Here is a 22,118-nt window from a genome sequence, read left to right as displayed (position 1 = left end):
TGGAAGTTTCTTCCATACATCCATCACATGCTCATCCAGGAGGAGTGAATGCTGCAAGTCACTGACTGGATGCAATCTGCTGGGTTTCCTTAGATAGAAAAACTGAATCTGAATAATAAACTGAATTTAACAGAATTGTTTTGATAACAAGGACCAACTGGAATGGATGTAGTTGACTTGGAATCTGGTGCCTATCTCCAACGGTCATTGTGTTGGAGGCTGTGTCAACCCTGGAAAGGTCGCCAGTCATCACAGGACAACAGAGAGACAAACATGCACAATCTCTCATGCCTGAGGACCATTTAGAGAGACCACTTAACAGAGCCGTTTCTGGACTGTGGGAGGAAGCCGGAGTACCTGAAGAGAACCCATGCATGGGGAGAACATGCAAACTCTATGCAGAAAGACCCCAGCCTGGGATTCCAACCTAAGACTTTCTTGCTGCAAGGTAACAGTTTTGACCACTGCGCCACCTGCAGGCCTAGATATGTAAAATAACAGACTTTAAATGGTGAAGAGGGAGCTCAGCCAAAAAGCGAAGCTCTCGATTTACCGGCCGGTCTTCATTCCTACCCTCATCTATGGCCATGAACTTTGGGTCATGACCGAAAGAACGAGATCCTGGATACAAGCGGCTGAAATGAGCTTCCTCCGTAGGGTGGCTGGGCTCTCCCTTAGAGATAGGGTGAGGAGCTCGGCCATCCGGGAGGAGCTCGGAGTAGAGCCGCTGCTCCTCCACATCGAGAGGAGCCAGTTGAGGTGGCTCGGGCATCTATACCGGATGCCTCCTGGACGCCTTCCTCGGGAGGTGTTCCAGGTACGTCCCACCGGGAGGAGGCCCAGGGGATGGCCCAGGACACGGTGGAGGGACTATGTCTCTCGGCTGGCCTGGCAACGCCTTGGGCTCCCCCTGGAGGAGCTGGAGGAGGTGTCTGGAGAGAGGGACGTCTGGGCGTCTCTGCTGAGTCTGCTGCCCCCGCGACCCGGTCCCGGATAAACGGAAGACGACGAGTACGAGTAAATGGTTAAAATTCTGACCATGACAAGAACTGATTAAAATTAAAAAATCCAAATCATTGAAAGTGGAAAAATATTTTTATCAATATTTATTTTATAGCGTTCTAGGATGTAGACAGTAGGTGTAAAAAACTTTATTGGTACCATCTGAATGCAGCCAGAAGTTTCACACCAATCAATCCTGGACCCGGATCAACACCGAGTGGAAAAGGAGTTGAGTCCGAGGCCAGTTCTGCTTGGATGACGGAGCACCTTTCCATCAGAAAGCGAGCTCACATCGGCTACCTGCCCATTTTAGAACTGGGTTTAGGGTTGTCTTTCTGGTATTTAAAATTCTTGATGGTTTTAGTCCACCATATTTATGGTGGACTAAAACATGTTCAGGTGGCCGCTAGAGGTAACCATCCTCTTGTCATTAGTGCCTAGATAAAACACTGCGCTCTGAGCTTTGAGCCACGAAGGAGGATCAGAGGACCTCCAGGAGAAGGTTGGTGAACCTTTTAAAAAAGGTTAAGGATTAAAACATATCCAAAGAATAGAAAAGGCCAATCAGTAGTGTTTGCTCTAATTCTAACCATAACGTCTGGAAAAATTGTTCTGGGTGTAACAAAAACCAACGGATAACTTTAGCTGACATACAGGAGTCTGTAGAAAACGTTCTGTGGCTGTTTCTAGATTTACAGTCAGGAGGAACTTGAAATGTGCTGCAGGTGAAATCATCAGAAAAGGCTTTAGCTCATCACAGACCACCCAGAGACAGACCTCCACAACAAGGTTATCTGGACTGATGAGATTTAAATAACTTTGAGGCCACAACCATCAATGCTGCATTTGGAGAAAAACCAATGAGGCCGGTACTGTTCAGACCATTCCTGCTGTGAAGCACGGATGTGGCTCCCCGATGATTTGGAGATGTGTGAGCTTCAAATGGAAGATGGTCATTAACATTTTATCAGGAAATACTGGAGGAGAATTCACACATCAGCCTAGAAGCTGAGCTTCAGTTGTACCTGGAAGCTCCAACCTGTCATTAACAGGACGGTTGAAGGTTCTGGAGTAATCGTCTTAGTCTCCTGACCTCAGTATCATCATGTCAGTTTGGAGAGATCCTAAACTTCAGGTCATTCAAATCAGCCCAAGACTGACAGCCAAGAAGAACACAGAACTTTACCATCTGATAAGATAAAGTATTTATCTAATCTACAAATGTTCTACAGATGACCACAGAAGACATGAAGCTGTCAATGATGTTAGATATATTAAGGACCAGTTAATGTATATTTTAATCCAGGAGCGTTCTGAACTTGATGTTGTCACTCTGGTTTAAAAAGAACAGTTTGATGATGAACAGAGTCACCTAACCAGGAGTAACTGAAAACGTGTTGTTTTGTCCATATTCTCTGAAGAACAACCAGAAATCTACTCATTCAGCAGCTTGGATCCAGGATTTGGTTCCTTTTGCCCTCACCCATATCTCCTGACCATAGCAGGAACATAGATGGAGCGTAAAGAGTTTTACCTTTCAGCTCGGTTCCTTCTTCAGACTGGACCAGGTGGAGCTAACATCTATCTATCATCTGTTGTTTCATCCCGTCATCCCTCAGGAACACCAAGATTTTGGAACTGCTCTAAATGAGCCGGAAGCTGACCCCTGACCCATGTTAATAAAGCTGATGTCTCTGCTTTGAAATGAGACAGAAACTGGAATTTTGTAATGTTCTTCAGGTTATAAATGTGTTCTTGATACCATTATTAATGTGAGGTCAAACGTTTAAAGCAAGAATCCAATATAAGTCCAAGGGCTTTGATTTGGTCTGACAGTTACATTCAAGAGTGTCTCCAACTGAAGGTTGTTACCAGTTATGACTTCAGTTTTGTCCTGATAGAGATGAAGGAAGGTCTCCGCTATCATTGGGCTGGAGGTCATCAATAGACTGACTGCTGTAAAGCTGTGTGTCAGTTGAGAGAACACATGCTGGTGTTTCCCAGTTGCAGCACTGAAAAATTAAAAAGTTTAAGACCTAAAACTAAGCCTTGTGGAACTCCGTATCTGATGACGTGATGTTTAAATACTGAGTTTTCACACTTACAGCAGATGCTGAAGGTAATGTTTTTATCTACAGATGTTCTCCAGATGTTCTGTTTTATTTGTTTTACTCCGTGCTCTCTGACTTTAGCGTTCCTTGTCTTTTAGATTCTTATTTATGTATTTATCATCTTTATTTGCGGTGTTTCTTCCTCTTAGATTTTAAACTTATAATTTGTTTTTTGGTTCATCTGTGTTCCGAACCTCTGAACAGCCTCCGTTACTCGGCGCTGAATGAAAGTTAAACTGGGGCAGAATCTCCGAGATGTTCTGGCCGGAGTTTACTGCTTACTGAGCGGAGACCCAGACCGGGCCTTGACGGAACAAACACACGAAGAAGAAAGATGATGAGCAACCTGCTGCTGGGCCACATGTGCGCGCATGGGCGAGGCGTGTGCGTGTCCGCGGCGGGAGCGCGCCTCGGGCTGCTGATGCTGCGAATGATGAAGAGGAGGACCACGAAGAGCTATCAGACCATGGATACCAGCTGATTGATCAGAACTCTGAAGCTCCGCTCTCTGGACCGGGCTGCAGACCACGTGCTGAAGCCGCTGCAGGTGACCCAGGTAAGAAACTGGATCGGAACTCTCTGAAAGTCTGCGGGTTAAAGCTGCGCGGCGGGCGAGAGCCGAGTAGCACGAGTCCGATTGTTGTTGTGACCTCCTCTTGGGTTCGACTCAGAGTCCGAACCGAACCGGGCAAGGTACGGGTCAAACCAAAGTTTGGTCTCAGCTCAGGTTCGGTTCTTTGGGTTCAACCGGCTGCATGAATCAGACGGTTTCTAAAAGGAGTCCGGTTTGGCTGCTGATCCGGATCCAGGTGTGTGAACATGCTGCAAGTACCAGAACAGAACCGGGTTGATTACAGCTGACAGGTGAGTCGGGGATTACTGATCAATGATTGGTTCAGCAGAACCTCACTGAGGCGTGCGCGACTCACGTGACACCAGCGCGTCCGCGTCTTTGTGTTGACATGTGGGATCAGCTGATTGATGTAAACACGCAAAGTTTACCCAGAGTCAGTGACAGCCAATCAAAGAGCAGGCCTGGGGTCACATGACCCAGAGTTTCACCTGATTTAAATAAAAAGCAGGTGACGCCAGGGGCGTAGGGTCAAATTCTGGGTCCTGGGTATAAACCATAATGGTGGGCCCCATGCTCGCACATATTTCCCTCATGTTACAAGACACAGATCATAAATATGGATGAGGTGTTGAGAAGGTGCCGGACTGCAACCATGACAACGGTTCAATGACCTGGTTTCACACTTTTTCATTTTATTTACAGAAAAATATTATTGGCTGAGGTTGGAAAGAACATGACATTTGTTTTTCAGAAAACTCCTTAATGATAGTCTTCTTGTTGTTGTCAGTCAGAGAAGTTCTGACTCTTCAGGTTCTCCATGTTCTCCCTGATGTCCAGCTTTGATATTCTGACATATTTCAGTGTTACTGAGAAACTGAAAGGTTAAATCTGCATTTGTTCTCCCTACAGAGCCCCATGATGAAGGTTGGTATTTTAGCTCCTGTCTTGCTGTGAACAAATTCTGGTTAGATGGACCAATCAAACCATCTCAGAAGAAACTGGTAGAAGATCTCCAGCATCAGAGAAACGGCAAACCCCTCATAGATGATGTACACTCTTAGTAAAAGAGTTTTGACTACGCCAAAACAAATTCCTTGTATGTCCAAAAACGTACTTGGCAATAAAGCTTTTCTGATTCTGATTCTGATTCTAAAAGACGTTAACAGAGGAACCGCATTAGATGGAGATGGTCATTAAAGTTATTTGGCATGTGGATCGAGAAGTTCTGGCATTTCTGTTATTTTCTTCTTTGTTGTTTTTACTGATTGCACGTGAGCTTTACTGCTTCACGCTGCCCCATGGTTACATTTGTACATTTGTTGTCTTTGGACAAGCATCTGAAAGCTACCTGATGACGGACTGAAATATGCACGACGTGAATTCATCTGTATATTTAACCTTGAGCACAGATGGGTTTGAAGAGGTGTTGATGCTGGTGTGATGGTGGATGTTCTAGCAGGGGTTCTTTGCCTTTTTTAACACTGCCTCCCTGCTGGTAGAAGAAACCAGTTGAAACCAGTTATCTTCTTCATCTTTCCCCACTGTACATGTTGTTTTGCTGGTGTTTTTTCCTTAGTCCTGCTGTGTCCTCTTTAACTGTTCTGTCAACAGATCTGAAGACCCACTCCTTCTCGTTTAGCAGAAGCTTCAGGTCACAGGTGAGCCAAGGCTGGTTGTTATGGAACCAGTCCTGGTTGGGACGGGGGTTTCCTCATAGAAGTTAACGTAGTCTGAGATGCAGTCATTGATGTTGTCCCCATGTGACAGAACAAGTCCTCATCAGTAAATATCCAGCAAATCTGTAGGCCCCTCATCAGTCATACAGTCCTGCAGAGCATTCCTGGCTTCACTCCCTCTTGACTCTGTGGAGAGAGGCACCCTTTGGACTGGTGTACTGTGGTGTTAAAGGAACTGGACTGTAATAAGAAGAAGTTTTAAGTTTTGCATACAGGACGTCCACAGTTTTATTGTCCTGTGAGTTACGGTCAACAAACTGCCCCCTCAGTTGATGGCGGCATGTAAACAGTGATGATTCTGGAGCCACACCAATTCTCACAGCTAAAAGTTCAATGGTCAGCTACACAAACGCTGCTTCTTGGTGAGATGTCCAGGACTGCACCACCATCACAGAGATCCCTCCACCTCTTCTCTTACTGCTCAGAGCAGAGTCTTTCCGCCTGGACCTTCCTGAAGGTATGTTGGCACTGTGGTCCAGGAGGTCTGGGTGGAGCTATCTACCACGTGATGTTTCATACAGTCGTTCTGTAGCCGCTCTAAGAACCAATGATTTAAATCAAATTTTACTGTCAGCTGTGAGAAAATGTGGTTCTATGAATGTAATAACTAATATCCACCAGCAAGAGGTCACTCAGGGGTATTCTGGCTTGATCAGAGGTCAGAATCTGTCATTCAACTGGTCCAAACTGACATGGAGCCTTAGAGGTTCTGGTGAGGTTCAAATTGTTTTCCCCTGTGGCTCTAGCAGGAAGGTTCTTCTGAAAAACTGGACTTCTTCTTGTGACTCTTACCCAAAAACAGTCCAGCTGTTAGCACCTCTGAAGTAAAAAAACAACCAGAATCTCTGGCCCTGATAGAATAATCTCAGAACACCAGGAACCTGTCCTGGATGTCCTGGAGTCCATGTCCAGCTGGACATCCAAACTGGTTTGCAGGATCCAGGTTTTAATCCAAGACTGAAGTCTGCATTGAATCGGTCAAGATGGACTCTGAAGCAGCTTCTGCCAGATCTGGTGCATCATCCCTGATCTGGTTCTGTTGAACTTACCCGACTTGGACTCCACAGGAAGGGAAATGTTCAGAGAAAAACAGGTTCTGCTTCTGAACCAGGCTAATCCAGTTTCTTTTTTCCATATGCATCAATGCATAAAGAACACTGCATGTTCAATTCCAAACCAAAACATGAAGAATCGTGTATCAGACGTGTTCTCCCTCTGCAGAACCTGAGGAAAAAGAGCTTTAGATGTTCTGAAAGCCATAGTGTCAGTGTTTGTGGTTCTAATATGGAACATTTACTGTACAGACAGAAGATGCTTAAAAGGTTACTTTTTCCTGTAAGTCTCTGAACTAATGTTTAGTTTGGGAAACAGTTTCTAAGAATTGCGTCTTATCTGTGCTGCATGTTGTCAACCAACGTCTGGTACCTGTGAACAGGTATTTCAACCAAAAACCATTGCGTTAGGTCCCACAGTTCCTCTACAGTTCTTGGTTTTGTCAACCCACAGGTCTTCTGCTGGGAGGAGGTCCAGGGATTAGGCTGGTAACTCCATCTTGTTAATCTTGTTGGTGTGGAACCAAGAGGCTGCTCCCTACTGGTGTTTATGGGAAACACTAATTTTAGAGCATTTCTTCTTCAAGGTGAGGCAACATGACCTCTGTGTTCAAAATGATCCATGTTTACTGGTATGAAAATAATAGGTCCAACACCACACCCTATACCATGATACCTGAGCCACCGTGCTTCACTGTACCATGGCTTGAATTCAGTGATTGGGACTCACTTGACCAACTGTCTGTGGTTCCTAGACCTAAAAAGAACAACTTGTTTCCATCAATCCATAACATGTTTCACGTCTCTTAGAGGCCAATCATTGGGTTCTTTTTTAGATTTTAACCTCTTCAGCTTATCTTGTTTTTCCACATTGGGTCTCTGTGAGAGTTTCTTGCTTGCAGGTATCTGTAGACCTTTTTGATCACTTGGAGCTGATGCTTTGGAACCGTACTTTCATGTCATGGCTGCCTGCTCTGTTGGTTTACTGTTACGCTGCTACAGCTGTTTAGAAATTATTTACCATGTAGAAAAATAATGAATACTAAACTGACATGATGACTGATGTTGGAGTGACATTATTCTGAAAGGCACAGTAAAAGCAGAAACAGCTGCATGAATGAAAGCATAAACCCGGTTCTGCAGGTAGAACGTCCTTGCTGTGAGACCATGCTGCAGACGGATCCATGTTCTGATTGTGTTTGTGTGTGTAGTTCTGTGTTTGGTCCTCACACAGACACAAAAACCCTAATTTGCTACTGAAGCTGCCGCAGTTCCTCTGAGCCTCACGGTGCATCTCGTGTGTGTGTGTGTGTGTGTGAGAGATGGATGTAGGTCAGGCTGATTCTCTGCTCGGCAACAACACAGAATCTCAACAACCAGTCCTGAGCTCTGATTGGTTGAGAGCTGCAGCCAGCTAGCCAATAACCTTTCACCCCCCGAGCTATGTGAGCGTCATGCATGCATGTGTGTCTGTGGTTTCTACTCTGTAAGGACAGTGTTTTCTCTGAGGTTCCTTCAGAGCTTCAGTGACCCGGTTTCAGAACCAGGTTCTGGGTCAGTGGGAGCTTCAATGACAAACACCAGCTTACACAGAATGAAAACTCCAACTCCCAAATTTCCTGCTGAGAGAGGCTGAGGCTCTGCCGCTGTTGGGTTCATAGACAGAACACACTGCAGTTGGGTTCGGACCGGGCCTAAGCAGGTCTCTGCCAACAGGTTCTGGTGTTTTGTCAAAGCTGAAGAGTTTGATAAGAAATGATGTTTCTCATAAGAAAGTTCTGCTGATTTTGCAGCCAGTGTGTACTGATAGAGTTGTGGTTCTGTCAAGTTTTTTCAGAACCTGCAAGTCCTGGCAGATGGTTTCAGGTAAAACTGGAGACTTTTCGTTGATGCTGTTTGGGTTTCATGGTTGTGGTTCTGCTGCAGGTGAACGTCAGTTTGAGGAGAATATGTGTTTAAATGTCTTCCTTATTCTCATTTAAACTTAGAACAAACTGGAACCTCAGCACAGAACCCAGAACCGTCAAGAACTTCAGAAAGGTTTGCAAGAAGTTGTGTCTCACACCCTGTGCTGATGCTACAAAACGGGTCTAACTGTTTCAGGATAAAGCCTTTTATAAACAATGTGACTTTCCTGCTGAGTAAGCAGACCCTCTGCTGCAAGGCTGATGGTCCAGACTGGTTACCAGTTCAGCAGTGTGTGTGTTAGCATCTTTACAGAAAAGTTGCAGATGAATTTCTATGATTTTTTTTTTTTTTTACCAGAGGTTCTGTTTGTACTCGGAAGTCGGAATTTCCGACCTCCGAGAAGGAAATGTCAGCTGGACTGCTGAATGCTGGAATTACAAGTCGACCATACAACACGACCATACCTGACTTCCGCATTCAAGATGGCTGCTGCTCGCATCAATAGTAGTAATGCTGCATTCCATTAACCTTGGAAGTTAGAACTGGGATGTCGGAGTTTACGTCATTTCCGAGCTGTAGTGTTCCAGTTTCTCGCTTGTTTTTGTTCATATTGCTAGCAGCTGAAACAGCAGACCTACAACAATAACAATGACAATGTGATCTCATTCCAAATTTCTCTGATAAAGCTTCCTTGTCCAGGTGGGAATCATTTTTTCCACAGCATTGAGTGTTCAGGTTCTGTTCCATCCAACATGCGATGTGATAACACTGCACCTACCCCATGAGGGCATGCATCACATGACAGCACAATGTCTTTAGCTGGATCGTGGCGCACCAAGACCTCCGCTGACTGCATCATTTCTTTTGATTTTTCAAATGCAACTTGTTTTTTTTAGCCCCATTTCCACTTTACATCTTTTTGTAGCAGTTTATGCACAAGGGTAAGAACTGTGACAGACTTGGCAAAAACTTGTTTTTTTTAGCTTAACTTTGTCACATTTGCAGGTTTTGGCGCTTAGTCGCCTTTACTTTCTCATGAACTGGATGGAAACATTCTGCATCCACCGTGTGCCCCAGGAACATCACTTCATGTTTCATGAATGCACATTTGCTCCTCTTTAGCCATAGACCAGCCTCTTTTAGACAATGTAGGACCGTTGCTAGTGTTTTCAGATGTTCTTGGTCATTTTTCCCAGTTAGCAAAATATCATCAAAGAATATGGCAACGAGAGGGATGCCCTGCAGAAGTCCCTCCATGGTGCGTTGGAAGGTAGCTGCACCGGATGACGTAAACAACCCTTATGTGTGTTTATGGTCACAAATCTCTTTGCTTCCTCATCCAAGGGAATCTGGTGATATGCATGACTCAGATCTAGCTTTGTAAACTTCTGTCCCCATAAAAGGCTGGCAAACAAGTCCTCAATTCTAGGAATTCTGCCTCAACCCTTCGTCTCATGGCAAATGGAACAGGTCTGGCCTTGAAAAACTTGGGGGCAGCCTCTTTATCAACATATATCTTAGAAGAGGGCCCTTAAATTTGCCAAGCTCCTCTTTGAAAACCTCCCAGTGCTCTATTAGGACTTCCTCTACATTTTCTTGTTTGACGTGATGCATTTGGGACTCTGATGACCACTGTAAGCCTAGCTGCTTTATCCAACCTCTACCCAACAAACTAGGGCCTGTTCCTGGAACTACTACAACAGGTAACCTTTTTGTTACCCTTTTTCTTCTACTTTGACCAAAGCAGCTTCTAGAACCTCCACTCTATGACCTGTATATGTTCTCAGTTTTACTTTACACAGACGTTCTGGTGCCTCTTCATCCCATAAAGAGTTGAAACGATTTGTTCTGCCCTGTTACACCACATCCTGAGTCCACTTTGACCTGCATTTTTTTATTATTCACAGTCAATGTTTCCACAAATGGCATCTTTGTTGGAATGTCTGTTGCTTCTAGGTTGTACATTGTGAACATCACCTCATCTGTGTCTGTCATGCATTTTATCAACCCCCTGACTGATATAATTGGCTCCTTAAACTTTCACATGCTTACTTCTTCTATGCATTCCTCTCCTCTAGTCTTTCTCTTCAGGAACTGAACTTTTTGATCTGCACACTTTCTGAATATGGCCAATTTTTTCACACTTGTGTCACGCCTCATTAACAAATTAGAATTCTCCACCCCAATGCTGATCACTTCCACATCTGTGGTAAGCTTTGGGTCTGTCTTTGGAAACCCTGCTTCTTTGTAATTTTGTGTATGACCTGCACTCCCCATGCTGGTGGATGATTACAATCCAAGGCCTGCAAATCTTTAACATCTCTGCTGGCTGTCTCAATTGCCTGAGCCAGCTTCAGTGCCTTAACAAAAGTTAGGTCCGGCTCCGACAACAACCGACGCTGTATTGGATCATTTCCGATCCCACACACAAGCCTGTCACGCAGCACGTTGAACTTATAACGTTGCACTGTTTCACTTGGTTTAGGATTAAAGTGATCTTTTAATAGCTTCACAAGTTCATTAAAAGTCTTATCACCTGGCTTTGCTGGGCTGACCAGGTTCCACATTAGGCTGTAGGTTTGACTTCCCACCGAGCTGAGCAAAATGGCTTTCTGACGAGCTGCCTCTGTTGTTTCATTAGCTTCAAAAAATGGTGAAGAACTTGACAGTATTCTTCCCACATCTGAGTCTGACTATCAAAGGGAGTCGTGACTCCGATCATCGGCGCTGCCATCTTTGCTGCTGCTAAGCTGAACTCCATGCCGTGTCCATGCCGTTCTTTATACAATCTCTAGCTTATTTCTTCCATGTGCAGTCCTCCCGATTCTGACTTTTACAGTTTATCCTCGTCGCCATTTATGTAGTAACTCACCAGACATAATTCCAAAACTGCTCAAAAAAATAAAGGGAAGACTTAAACAACACAATATAACTCCAAGTAAATCAAACTTCTGTCAAATCAAACTGTCCACTTAGGAAGCAACACTGATTAACAATCAATTTCACATCTTGTTGTTCAAATGGAAAAGACAACAGGAGGAAATCTTTGGTGATTATCAAGACACTCAATAAAGGAGTGGTTCTACAGGTGGGGACCACAGACCACTTCTCAGTACCGATGCTTTCTGGATGATGTTTTGGTCACTTTTGAATGTTGGTGGTGCTTTCACACTCGTGGTAGCATGAGACGGACTCTACAACCCACACAAGTGGCTCAGGTAGTGCAGCTCATCCAGGATGGCACATCAATGCGAGCTGTGGCAAGAAGTCTGTGTCCTGCTGAACCGACCATTTCAAACTGAGCTGAAAGTTAAACTTTTATTTTTATTTCATTAAAAACGCCTTGTTTCATCTTCTTAAACACATCTTCCAGATTTCTTTCTGCCAGATTGTTGTTTTTAATGATTGAACAGCAGATCAGTCTCATTACAACCTGAGGCTACTTCTGGGCAGGGCTTTTATTTTGACAGTCTAGCGGAGGGAAGCTGTTGTGCTGTAACTTGATGATGGGAGGGAAGATAACAGTCTGACCTGAGGGGGGAGGTTACCTACTGGACCAGTTTGGTTCTGACACGGTTCTGATTCTCACTTGAGGAGAGCTGTTGCACTGCCCACATTAGGGTAATTTTCCTGCTTTGGATCACGTGCTTTTTAACAATTCTGACATGTCATCGGTCCGGTCCACGTTTAGTTTTGTGGATGCTGTGAAAACAGTCAAACCCAAACATGAATTAAAATCAGAATCAGAAATAATTCAGATTTACATGATGAGGAGCAGCAGCCAATCAGAGCAGAGCAGGGGGACCTTTAGAGGCGCTGACCCCCCCAGTGAATAAAACACTGATTAAAACATGACTTAGTCGCGTTAAAATATCTTCCAGAATAAGCAAACATTCTCAAACAACAAAGACTCCGTCATCTACTCTCAACCATCAGTGACATCACATGTTCCTCCATCTTCAGGTGTTCAGTTCATTCCTCTATCAGGCAGAGTTGGGTTTACAGTAATCTGTTCATTTTACAGACATGTTTCTTCTGACTGGAAGTAATGTTGAAGTTTTGGAGCCGCCCAGGCAGATGTAAGCTGGGGCTTAACTGTAAGATGGTTCTAGTTGTAGGAAAATCAGAAAAGCTCAGTCATATAAAGACTTCTAGGAACTTCCTAGCTGGTCCACGTAGAGAAGTTGGAGGTGGTTTCCCCTAACATGACGGTCAACCAAAACATATAAAGTTAATTAAAAGTATTAAGTAAACTTCCCTCATAAAGGTTTAATCTATAATCACTGCAGATAAAAATAATTTCAAAAGGTCCAAAATGTTTCAGCGATCTTCCAAAAACAATCAACACTTGGAATCCAGACAAACTAATAAGAATCTGTTTCATCTCAAACTAAAATCTAAAATATCTTCTTTTGGCTCAAAGCAATCAGGTCAGAATCAATTTTCCATTGAATGGTTCTGATTGATGTTCAGCAGATCAAATATAAATAAATCTAAATGTTCCCCAAATCCATTAAATTCAATAAACTGAGAACTTGAGCTATTTTCAGCCTCTAAAGCAATAAACCATCAACATGGTCTTTGGTGCATTTTATTAGTTTCCTAAATAAAATTTTTTTAAACTTAGAGACATGCTTTGAAGCATAAATGGAGATAATCTTGTTCCTTTATTTATGGTTGGACTAAACTCCTACCTTTATCAAAGATCCTGACCTCATAGGAAAAGATCGGTATCCACCATAAAGAACCTGATCGGTGCAAAGAAGAGAGTTTCATCTGTTGCTGATCTCAGCAGACATGACCAACCGGATGACGGCTGTGTCAGAAAGCAGTTGGATAGTTTCTTTATTTTGTTACAATTATTTATATTGCACATTTAAAAGCAACTGCCATTGGCCAAAGTTGTGCACACAAAACAACAAATTACAAAAACTGTTCAAAGTTAAAAACAATTAAAAACATGACAAAATAAAACCGGCTGCACAGTGACGCAGTTGGTAGCACTGTTGCCCTGCAGCAAGAAGGTCCTAGGTTTGACTCCCGGCATGGAGTTTGCATGTTCTCCCTGTGCATGCATGGATTCTCTCCGGGTACTCCAGCTTCTTCTCACAGTCCAAAACCATGATGGTTAATTGGTTTCTGTACATTGGCCTTAGGTGTGAATGAGTGTGCGCTTGGTTGTTTGTCCTGTGAAGGACCGGCGACCCGTCCAGGGTGGACCCCGCCTCCTGCTCATAGACTGCTGGAGATAGGCACCAGCTTCCTCATGACCCACTGTGGCAGACATTACTGACTGATGACTGACAAAATTAAACCATAAATCAACTCTCATGCCGTATAAAGTCAAATGAAAAGTCTGAATTCAGGTCTGGAGGAGACTGAATGGTTTGGATCAATGAAGACTTATTCTTGAAAGATGGTTTATGTTGAAGTACCCCTTTAAAGGGGTCTTCTGCGCGTTCGTTTATTTACCGTAACCTGGAGGAATTCACAACACATTAGAATAAATCACACTCAGACACCGTTGTATTCAATTTTCATACCTGGACCCAGGGAGAGAACTCATGTGGTCAGGACACACCGAGATTTCTCTACTCCTCTCACTGGGCTCATTTCTTTTATTAAAACACACACAAGAAATGGGCAGCGCCCTTGTTTACAATATTTTCTACACATAGTCACGTACACACTTTTCCGGCTGACCATATTTAGACAGGTATTGTCCCACAGCTGCATCCCGTATCTACTGATATAAGCAGGGAGTAACACTTATCACTAATTTTCACACACTCCTGCAGTTCTCAGTAATTTTCCACTTCACCTCTCCTGTGAGAAATACTTCTGCAGGCCACACAATGTCTTATACTAACACACGTTACACATTTTATTTCCCACACTGGTTATAAACATAGTAATAATGCACACACATAATATATCTCCACAATTAACAAACTCTGACTTTCTCAGAGTTTGGGACCACTCAGGCTAAACAGGAACTCTGAAGGGTTCTCAGCCTGAACACTAGTTCTGCTGTGATCTAAAATCCATTCATTGGTTCTGCTGCTCAGGACAACAATAATTTTCGGATACTCAGCATGGAGGTGAGGCCGGCTCAGAGGATCTTTTCAAGAGCAGAAACACATGATCTTATAATTATGTCCCAATGTTTTGTGCTGCTCCTCCGTTAGTCTGCTGTCTCCACCACAGAAGATCCTGAGCTGTGAACTGAAGCACATTGTGATGCCATTTTTAGGTTAGTTATCCTACATGAAGAATGATGCTGTGAAAAGATCTCAAATCTCTTCACATTTTCTCCTCCTCATTGTTCCTATACATCCACGTGAAGCTCTGCAGAATGATGGAACCAGATGTGTAATCCTGGTCTGAGACAGAGTTTAGTCTAATATAAAACATCTAGCTCTGATGAGCCACCTCACTAAGATCCCGTGAAGCATCTCTGATGCTTCTTTGGTATGTTTGATGTTTCGCTTCAAAGACTTTTCTCACACTGTTGGAAACGCAGAGTTACGCAAAGTTTACTTCACAGAGTTTGTTACTATGGTGATTATTCAGAGCTCAACTGAACTTTCTTTTTGCAGCAGAAAACCCAGTTTCCACAAATTCAGGTTTACCTTACTGTGAATTTTCACATTATCTGCTTTCAGTCCCTGTTTGTGTTCCAGGTGTCCTAGACTAAAGACATGTAATCACCTCACCTTACCACTAGAGGGCCAACCAGGATCACAACAATCCAATCAGCTGATGGACTTTAATTGATCACAGCTGCAGAATCACTGTGAAAGACTCCTAAAGAGTGATTGATTATTGATGCTAGCTGCCACATGCTGTCAGCTCTGGTAGATGTAGGTTAGTTCTGCCCAGAACCAGGAACTGGATCAGAACCACAACCACCCAGTTAGGACTATGGATCATGGCCTTGTAGTTTAAAACAGGAGCAGGACCTGCGGGAGCAGCTGGTAATTTGATGGAGATGTGTTGGTCCTCAGAGTGCCAGCGTGTGATGCGGCCAGATTAGTTTTTCATCAGGAAGAGGGATCACCTTAGATCAGGAACACTGTTGGGGTGATCTGAGTTCATTAGATCATTAACTGCTGATAACATTCATGTTCCCCTGAGATAATAAACTTCCAGAGATCACCAGCTGCTAATGCACAGCCTGGACTTTCTTCATTTTATGTCTTTAAAGGAGGAACAGCGCACATTACTGAATGTGGTAGATCCTGCAAACATCCCAGATTATCCAACAGGCGGATTTCCATCTGTGGTCCATGGATGGTTGCTGGTAGAAGCCTTAGATCAATGAACAAAGTAGAAGGAACTCTGAGACAAAGAAAGCAACATTCGGACCTCAGCCTCCAAAGAACCGTGATGTTGGGAAATGAACCGGAGTCTGTACTCTGTACTGTGTTGGTTCTGGTTGGGAGACAAAGCTGGAAGTTTGTAGTCTGGATCTTTGTTTCATTCCTGATGGTTGCTGAGCAAAGTTAAAACCCGTGACATCACAGATGGTTTCATTTGTTCTACTGCTGCTCTTCAGCTGAGTGAAACTACGAGAGATTTCACAGAAACTTCAGCTGACCTGTTAACCTGGCTTTGATTTCATCTGGTTCAGGTCGGGTTCACTGCCAGCTGTCAACGATCATACTTAAAAGTGTCGTCTTTTACCTGAACCAGACAGGTTTAACACCAGGTGTAAAGTGGACCTTTGGGGAACTCTCTGACAATGAACCTCGACACACATGGAAACAACAGCTTCATGCTTCCCCTCAGCTGATGAGCTGATTCCACAAACACAGGCATGGTCTGGACCTGTTCTGGTTCATGAAACTGATAAATACAGTGAATGAGCAGAACTGACGCTAGGGGTCTGCAGGTCTTATAAATAAACCCAGACTGGTCCTGATCCGCACTGTTCTGTAGTCAATCGTTAAGATTTTTCTGTTTCCTCTGTGTTTATTAGAATCTACATTTTTCCTGAGTTCACTTAGTTTTCCTGATCCCAGATCCAGATGTGTTCATTTTTTCTTCATCCTCCCTCAGTTCCCCCGCCTGCATTCAGGAGGAACTCACCTGGACTTCCTGCTACTGATCACCCTCCTCAGTATTTATACATCTGTTTGTTCAGTGACTGTTTTCCAGATCGTTCTGCTTCCATGCTAGTTCTCTGATGTTGCTCACGTGTTCCTCGCAGGTGTCCTTGTTGTTCCCTTCAGATTTTCCTCCTGAGTTCCTGTCAGTTACTTCCTCTCAATAAATATTCCAATCAACCCTGAAAATTCAAGAAAGATGAGGATGAAATCTTCCAGCTTCAGACCCTGAAGCCGATTCTGATTTCAAGACTAAATCCTGACTGATTAGGTTCTTTGGGGTTATGAGTGCCAGGTACTCCGGAGCTTTCAAGTGGATTAATGTCCGTGATAACAGAGTGTGACATCACAACAAGTCAGAAGCTCAAGGCTTTTTAGTTTCTCTAGGTTCTGTATCAGAGCTGAAGCTCAGAACTTTTGGATTCAACATCAGACTGAATTCCAACATAAACCTGATGTTATGTTGTCTTGGATCTACACAGATCTCTCTTTCTTTGGAAACAGTCCGAATCATCCTGCAGAACTGTTATCGGCACCTGTTTCTGATTCTGATACTGATTCTGATGGTCTTTATGGAAAACATTTAGAACCGCTCCGCTGTTGAATGTCCAGATTCAGGGGAAAATTGAATCTTTTTGAACAATAAATCCTGAACTCAGAATGTCAGGAACAAGCTGAGCTCAGCATTTCCTCTTTTAGACCAGGAGCTGGAAATCTGCAGGAAAACCAGACAAACCGTACAGAACCCGAGCTGATTGTATAGATCCCGATCCAAACTGTACAGAACTGGAACTGAACCGTCAAGAACCAGAGCCAAATGGATCAAACATTGGAGCTGGAACAGACACAAAAGATGAAAATACAGAAGGTTCTTAGATGGTTTATAGTGGATTTATAAGTTCAGAACCAGGTTCAGGTTGTTAATGTTATGGAGCCTCAAAGTCAAGCAGAATTTTGGTTCTTATTCTGTTTCTGACTCGTTCATCGGCTCCCAGTCCAGCTGTCTCCCTCTCCTACCCCTCAGCTCTTTTCCTGTTTCTTCCTCGCTCATTTCCTACTTCCTGTTTCCTGCTGCCAGCTTCCTGTTCCCAGACGGTTTGTGGAGCAGCAGAACCAGCTCGCCGTGCTCATCGGACAACACAGGAATGCTTCTCTGGTTGTTTTCTAGACGGGACGGTGTCAGAGGGAATCAGCAGCTTCTAGATAAAGATATTTTTCTTTGTGTTGGAAGTTTTGTTGTTTTGTTTTAATTTCATGATTTCTGAGCTCAGCTAGAACAGTCTGTCCAGCAGGAGGCGCTCTAACAGATAAACAACCATCTCAGAGAGGGATGAAGCTGCTGTCTGGTAGGTCTGAACTTGCAGGTTCTCCTCTGAAAGCCGCCGACTTCATTATGTTAAAGAACAGGAAGCTCTTTGTTTCTGATGATGAAGAACAAGGTTTCTGGATCCTCCTCTGAATACCAGATGCAGTTTTTCTTGTGTGTTAATGTTAAATGTCAGCAAGAACATCATGTTCTGCTACAGTTTGTCCCCTAAAACTGTAAAAAGTCTGATATTTCCAAAGTCTGACTCCTCTTCTTCTGTGGTTTCTTTCAGGTTAATTCCTTGAGCCCCTAGAGGCCACAATGGGAGCTGCTGCAGCTAACTGAGTTTCTCACCTGTGGCTGTGCTTCAGCCTGTTGGATGGCCACAGGTGAACTACTGGAGATTCTATGAACTCTGTCAGAAGGTGGGAAACACCTGAAGATTTTCCAGCAAGCATTCGGGTTCCTTTGGAACCAGTGTTGTTGATCTGGTGTTGGTGTCTCAACAGGTGAGCCAGAGTCTCTAGACAGGTGAACAGGATTGACAAGGAGGGAGGAGGTGGGATCACATGGGAAGTACATGCCATGGAGGTCAAAGGTCAACTAATTATAGCACCTGGTGAGAGAGAACAGTCAGTCATAATAAAACCTGTCTGTCTCACCTGTTGCTCACTTTCCTTAATTGTGTCTCACTCTTCCCTCACCTCTTTATCACTTGTGTCTCACCTGTATAGTGAAAACATTAGCATTCATACTTCATCATTCTGGTCTGTGTGTGAAAGTTCATCTAGAAATAATAGTAAGTAAGGTTATTCCTAACACCCACTTGTGTTTCTCCTCTCTCGCCCTTGTCTCACCGGTCCCTCACCTTCTCCTTACTTGTGTCTCCCCTGTCTGCAGAGCCCTTCACCTGTCCAAACAGGAAACAAAAAGAGCGAATGGCTGAGCTGCAGGAAAGGAGGCGGAGCCTGCAGGCACTGCTGACCACACGATTGGCTGAGCTGAGGCGGATCTGTCTTCAGGAGGCGGTGAGTGATGTCATAGCAGAAAATAAAATGTGATTGGTCCAGTCATGTGCTGCCGCAGGTTTTTATGATGTACTATAACATGAGGTGTGTGTGCTGCGCTCTGATTGGTCAGGAGCTGACAGGTGCAGTGCCCAGCGACTTCCCGCTGGAGGCAGGGGAGAAGCTGCCCTGCATTCGTAGACGAGGTGGGACATCCCGTCAGGGAAACAGGAAGTGTCGAGTGGAGGTGAGCTGCTGTGTGTCGGTGCGTTCAGGTGGTGATGGGACAGTGGGACAACTGTAGACCAGCTTCACTTGGATGTTCAAACACTGAGATACTGTGTGTGATGGCATGTGTTCAGTTAACACGTATGACGTCTGACACGGATCAGAGCTGGAGGTCGTAGTTTGTTGTGATGAAAACGTTTCATTAGAAAGAATCAGCTGGAAGTGACACCAGGTGGTCCAGATGGTTTAGGAACATCACATCTGATTATGAAGTCGATGTTAATAAATCTGTAGGTTAAGTTTCTGTTGTCCTGATCCAGAGCTATCGGAACTCAGCAGTGAAGGGTGGAAACTGCAGAAACGCATCCAATCAGTGTTTGGGGCTCATGGTCCTGCAGCCAGTTTTTCCTTTCTAACTAATCAGGACACATCACTGTAGAACCTACAGCAGAACCAGCCCAGAAATTGGCCCATAAGCCAGTTTACTGCCCTATAAAGTGGATCCAGGGATCTGTTTATAGATGTGATCAGGTTCTGATTTAAAGCTGCTCCCCAGTTGGTCCCCTGAAACTGTTTTTTCTTACTTTGTGTGAGCAGGATGAAGACTGTCAGCGGTCCAAACCCAAAAAAACTTTATTCAGTGCAGCTCTGAGGAAACACACCGATTCTGAAAACGGCACACACACTCAGATACACACTCATCATGGCAAGAGGACTGTGCACAGAGGCTGCCACACAGGTAGCACACACATCTGCCATTGTTTCTGGAAGGGAAGCAACCTCTTCCTGCCTTTATCCTGAAGCAGAGGTTCTGTGTTTTTCCAGATGATACAGTGCGATCAGAAAGCAGCTCAGCGTCAGACTCAACAGGATACGACAACGGTAGCACACACACACACACACACACACACACACAGAGTGGGGGCGGGGTGTTCTGCTTTCAGTCAGGAGAACAAAAGTCCTGTCAGCATCTGATCTTCTGCAAACATCAGGATCCAAATGGATCAGACTCTAAAGCAGCTCGATGGTGTGATGTCACTTTGCAGAGGTGACAATAGAGGGAACTTTAGGAACGTCCACAATCCTGACAGGGAACCAGCAGACATGCAGCAGATGCACTCAGCAGCTGTCAGTAAAGATGGCTGAATGTTGCTGAAGGCACATGGTCCTCCCTGTACCTCCACAAAGCCAGGTCAAAGTGTTGCCACATGCACCTATACATGGGGCCAGTAGGCAGACCTAGGAAGGTCCAGAGCAGTTTTCACATATGATTCAAGATGTGTCAGGACTTGTTTCCAGGATCTTCATGGTGAGTTTTCTTTGTTAGCAGTGTTAAACAGGATGTTCTCCAAAGACCCTGCACCTTCTTCTGCAACTAACTGAGGGTGAAGATGTGCTGCAGAAGAAACACTGCCCTTTCAGACCCCTGTTCCACCATAAACACACAGTTATGGACTGCAGAGCATTCTATTATTCTCGTCAGACAGAAGAACCCAAAGATGACAGACTGAGTGCTTTCAGAACCCACAGCTGGAATCACAGAATCAAAGGGGTGTGGCCTATAACTCAGCAACAGAGACAGATATGGAGCAGAGATGTACTGTTGTAGAAAAATTAGTTTTTTACCAAGACAGAGACCGATGATTGTCACTTAGAATCAGCTTTATTTTAATCTTGCAAGAGAGAAGGATTTTTTACAGCATTGGAGATGAGCTCAGTAGTGCTGCCAAATCATTCTGACCAGACAAAGTAAATATTCTCCTTATAAGCTACAACAGTTTTCAAGGTAACTCTCATGAGACCCAGAAAGACAAGGTCCCAGACATAATCTTAACAGTGTGGCATACATATTATCTCACACAGCTGCAAGGAGAAGGCTGAGAAACCATTACTCTAAGGCTAAAAACAGGGGTTGGACAATGAAACTGAAACACCTGGTTTTAGACCACAATAATTTATTAGTATGGTGTAGGGCCTCCTTTTGCGGCCAATACAGCGTCAATTCATCTTGGGAATGACATATACAAGTCCTGCACAGTGGTCAGAGGGATTTTAAACCACTCTTCTTGCAGGATAGTGGCCAGGTCACTACGTGATACTGGTGGAGGAAAACGTTTCCTGACTCGCTCCTCTAAAACACCCCAAAGTGGCTCAATAATATTTAGATCTGGTGACTGTGCAGGCCATGGGAGATGTTCAACTTCACTTTCATGTTCATCAAACCAATCTTTCACCAGTCTTGCTGTGTGTATTGGTGCATTGTCATCCTGATACACGGCACCGCCTTCAGGATACAATGTTTGAACCATTGGATGCACGTGGTCCTCAAGAATGGTTCGGTAGTCCTTGACAGTGATGCGCCCATCTAGCACAAGTATTGGGCCAAGGGAATGCCATAATATAGCAGCCCAAACCATCACTGATCCACCCCCATGCTTCACTCTGGTCATGCAACAGTCTGGGTGGTACGCTTCTTTGGGGCTTCTCCACACCGTAACTCTCCTGGATGTGGGGAAAACAGTAAAGGTGGACTCATCAGAGAACAATACATGTTTCACATTGTCCACAGCCCAAGATTTGCACTCCTTGCACCATTGAAACTGACGTTTGGCATTGGCATGAGTGACCAAAGGTTTGGCTATAGCAGCCCGGCCGTGTATATTGACCCTGTGGAGCTCCTGATGGACAGTTCTGGTGGAAACAGGAGAGTTGAGGTGAATATTTAATTCTGCAGTGATTTGGGCAGCCGTGGTTTTATGTTTTTTGGATACAATCTGGGTTAGCACCCGAACATCCCTTTCAGACAGCTTCCTCTTGCGTCCACAGTTAATCCTGTTGGATGTGGTTCGTCCTTCTTGGTGGTATGCTGACATTACCATGGATACCGTGGCTCTTGATACATCACAAAGACTTGCTGTCTTGGTCACAGATGCGCCAGCAAGACGTGCACCAACAATTTGTCCTCTTTTGAACTCTGGTATGTCACCCATAATGTTGTGTGCATTTCAATATTTTGAGTAAAACTGTGCTCTTACCCTGCTAATTGAACCTTCACACTCTGCTCTTACTGGTGCAATGTGCAATCA

General features: G+C 44.3%; 1 protein-coding gene across 3 annotated transcripts in view; it reads left to right on the top strand.

Annotated features, from left to right (window-relative positions):
* Positions 1–2,353: 2,353 nt before the first annotated feature.
* Positions 2,354–22,118, top strand: part of ccdc120a (coiled-coil domain containing 120a) — a 44,710-nt gene continuing 24,945 nt past the window's right edge. Inside the window, exons 1-8 of one of the 3 annotated variants that reach the window (XM_047377092.1) lie at positions 2,354–3,669; positions 18,090–18,222; positions 18,307–18,416; positions 18,532–18,596; positions 18,698–18,825; positions 18,938–19,051; positions 19,630–19,771; positions 19,858–19,914. In XM_047377092.1, coding sequence (XP_047233048.1) covers positions 18,367–18,416; positions 18,532–18,596; positions 18,698–18,825; positions 18,938–19,051; positions 19,630–19,771; positions 19,858–19,914 — 556 coding nt within the window. In that variant the 5' untranslated portion in view covers positions 2,354–3,669; positions 18,090–18,222; positions 18,307–18,366. Of the gene's footprint in view, positions 3,670–14,242; positions 17,838–18,089; positions 18,223–18,306; positions 18,417–18,531; positions 18,597–18,697; positions 18,826–18,937; positions 19,052–19,629; positions 19,772–19,857; positions 19,915–22,118 lie in introns of those variants that run through there. The other 2 variants (XM_047377100.1, XM_047377110.1) reach the window with 2 other exon arrangements.

Source organism: Girardinichthys multiradiatus, chromosome 1 (assembly GCF_021462225.1).
Source record: "Girardinichthys multiradiatus isolate DD_20200921_A chromosome 1, DD_fGirMul_XY1, whole genome shotgun sequence".
NCBI classification, from domain to species: Eukaryota; Metazoa; Chordata; class Actinopteri; order Cyprinodontiformes; family Goodeidae; genus Girardinichthys; species Girardinichthys multiradiatus.
This window is presented reverse-complemented; position numbering and strand designations above follow the sequence as displayed.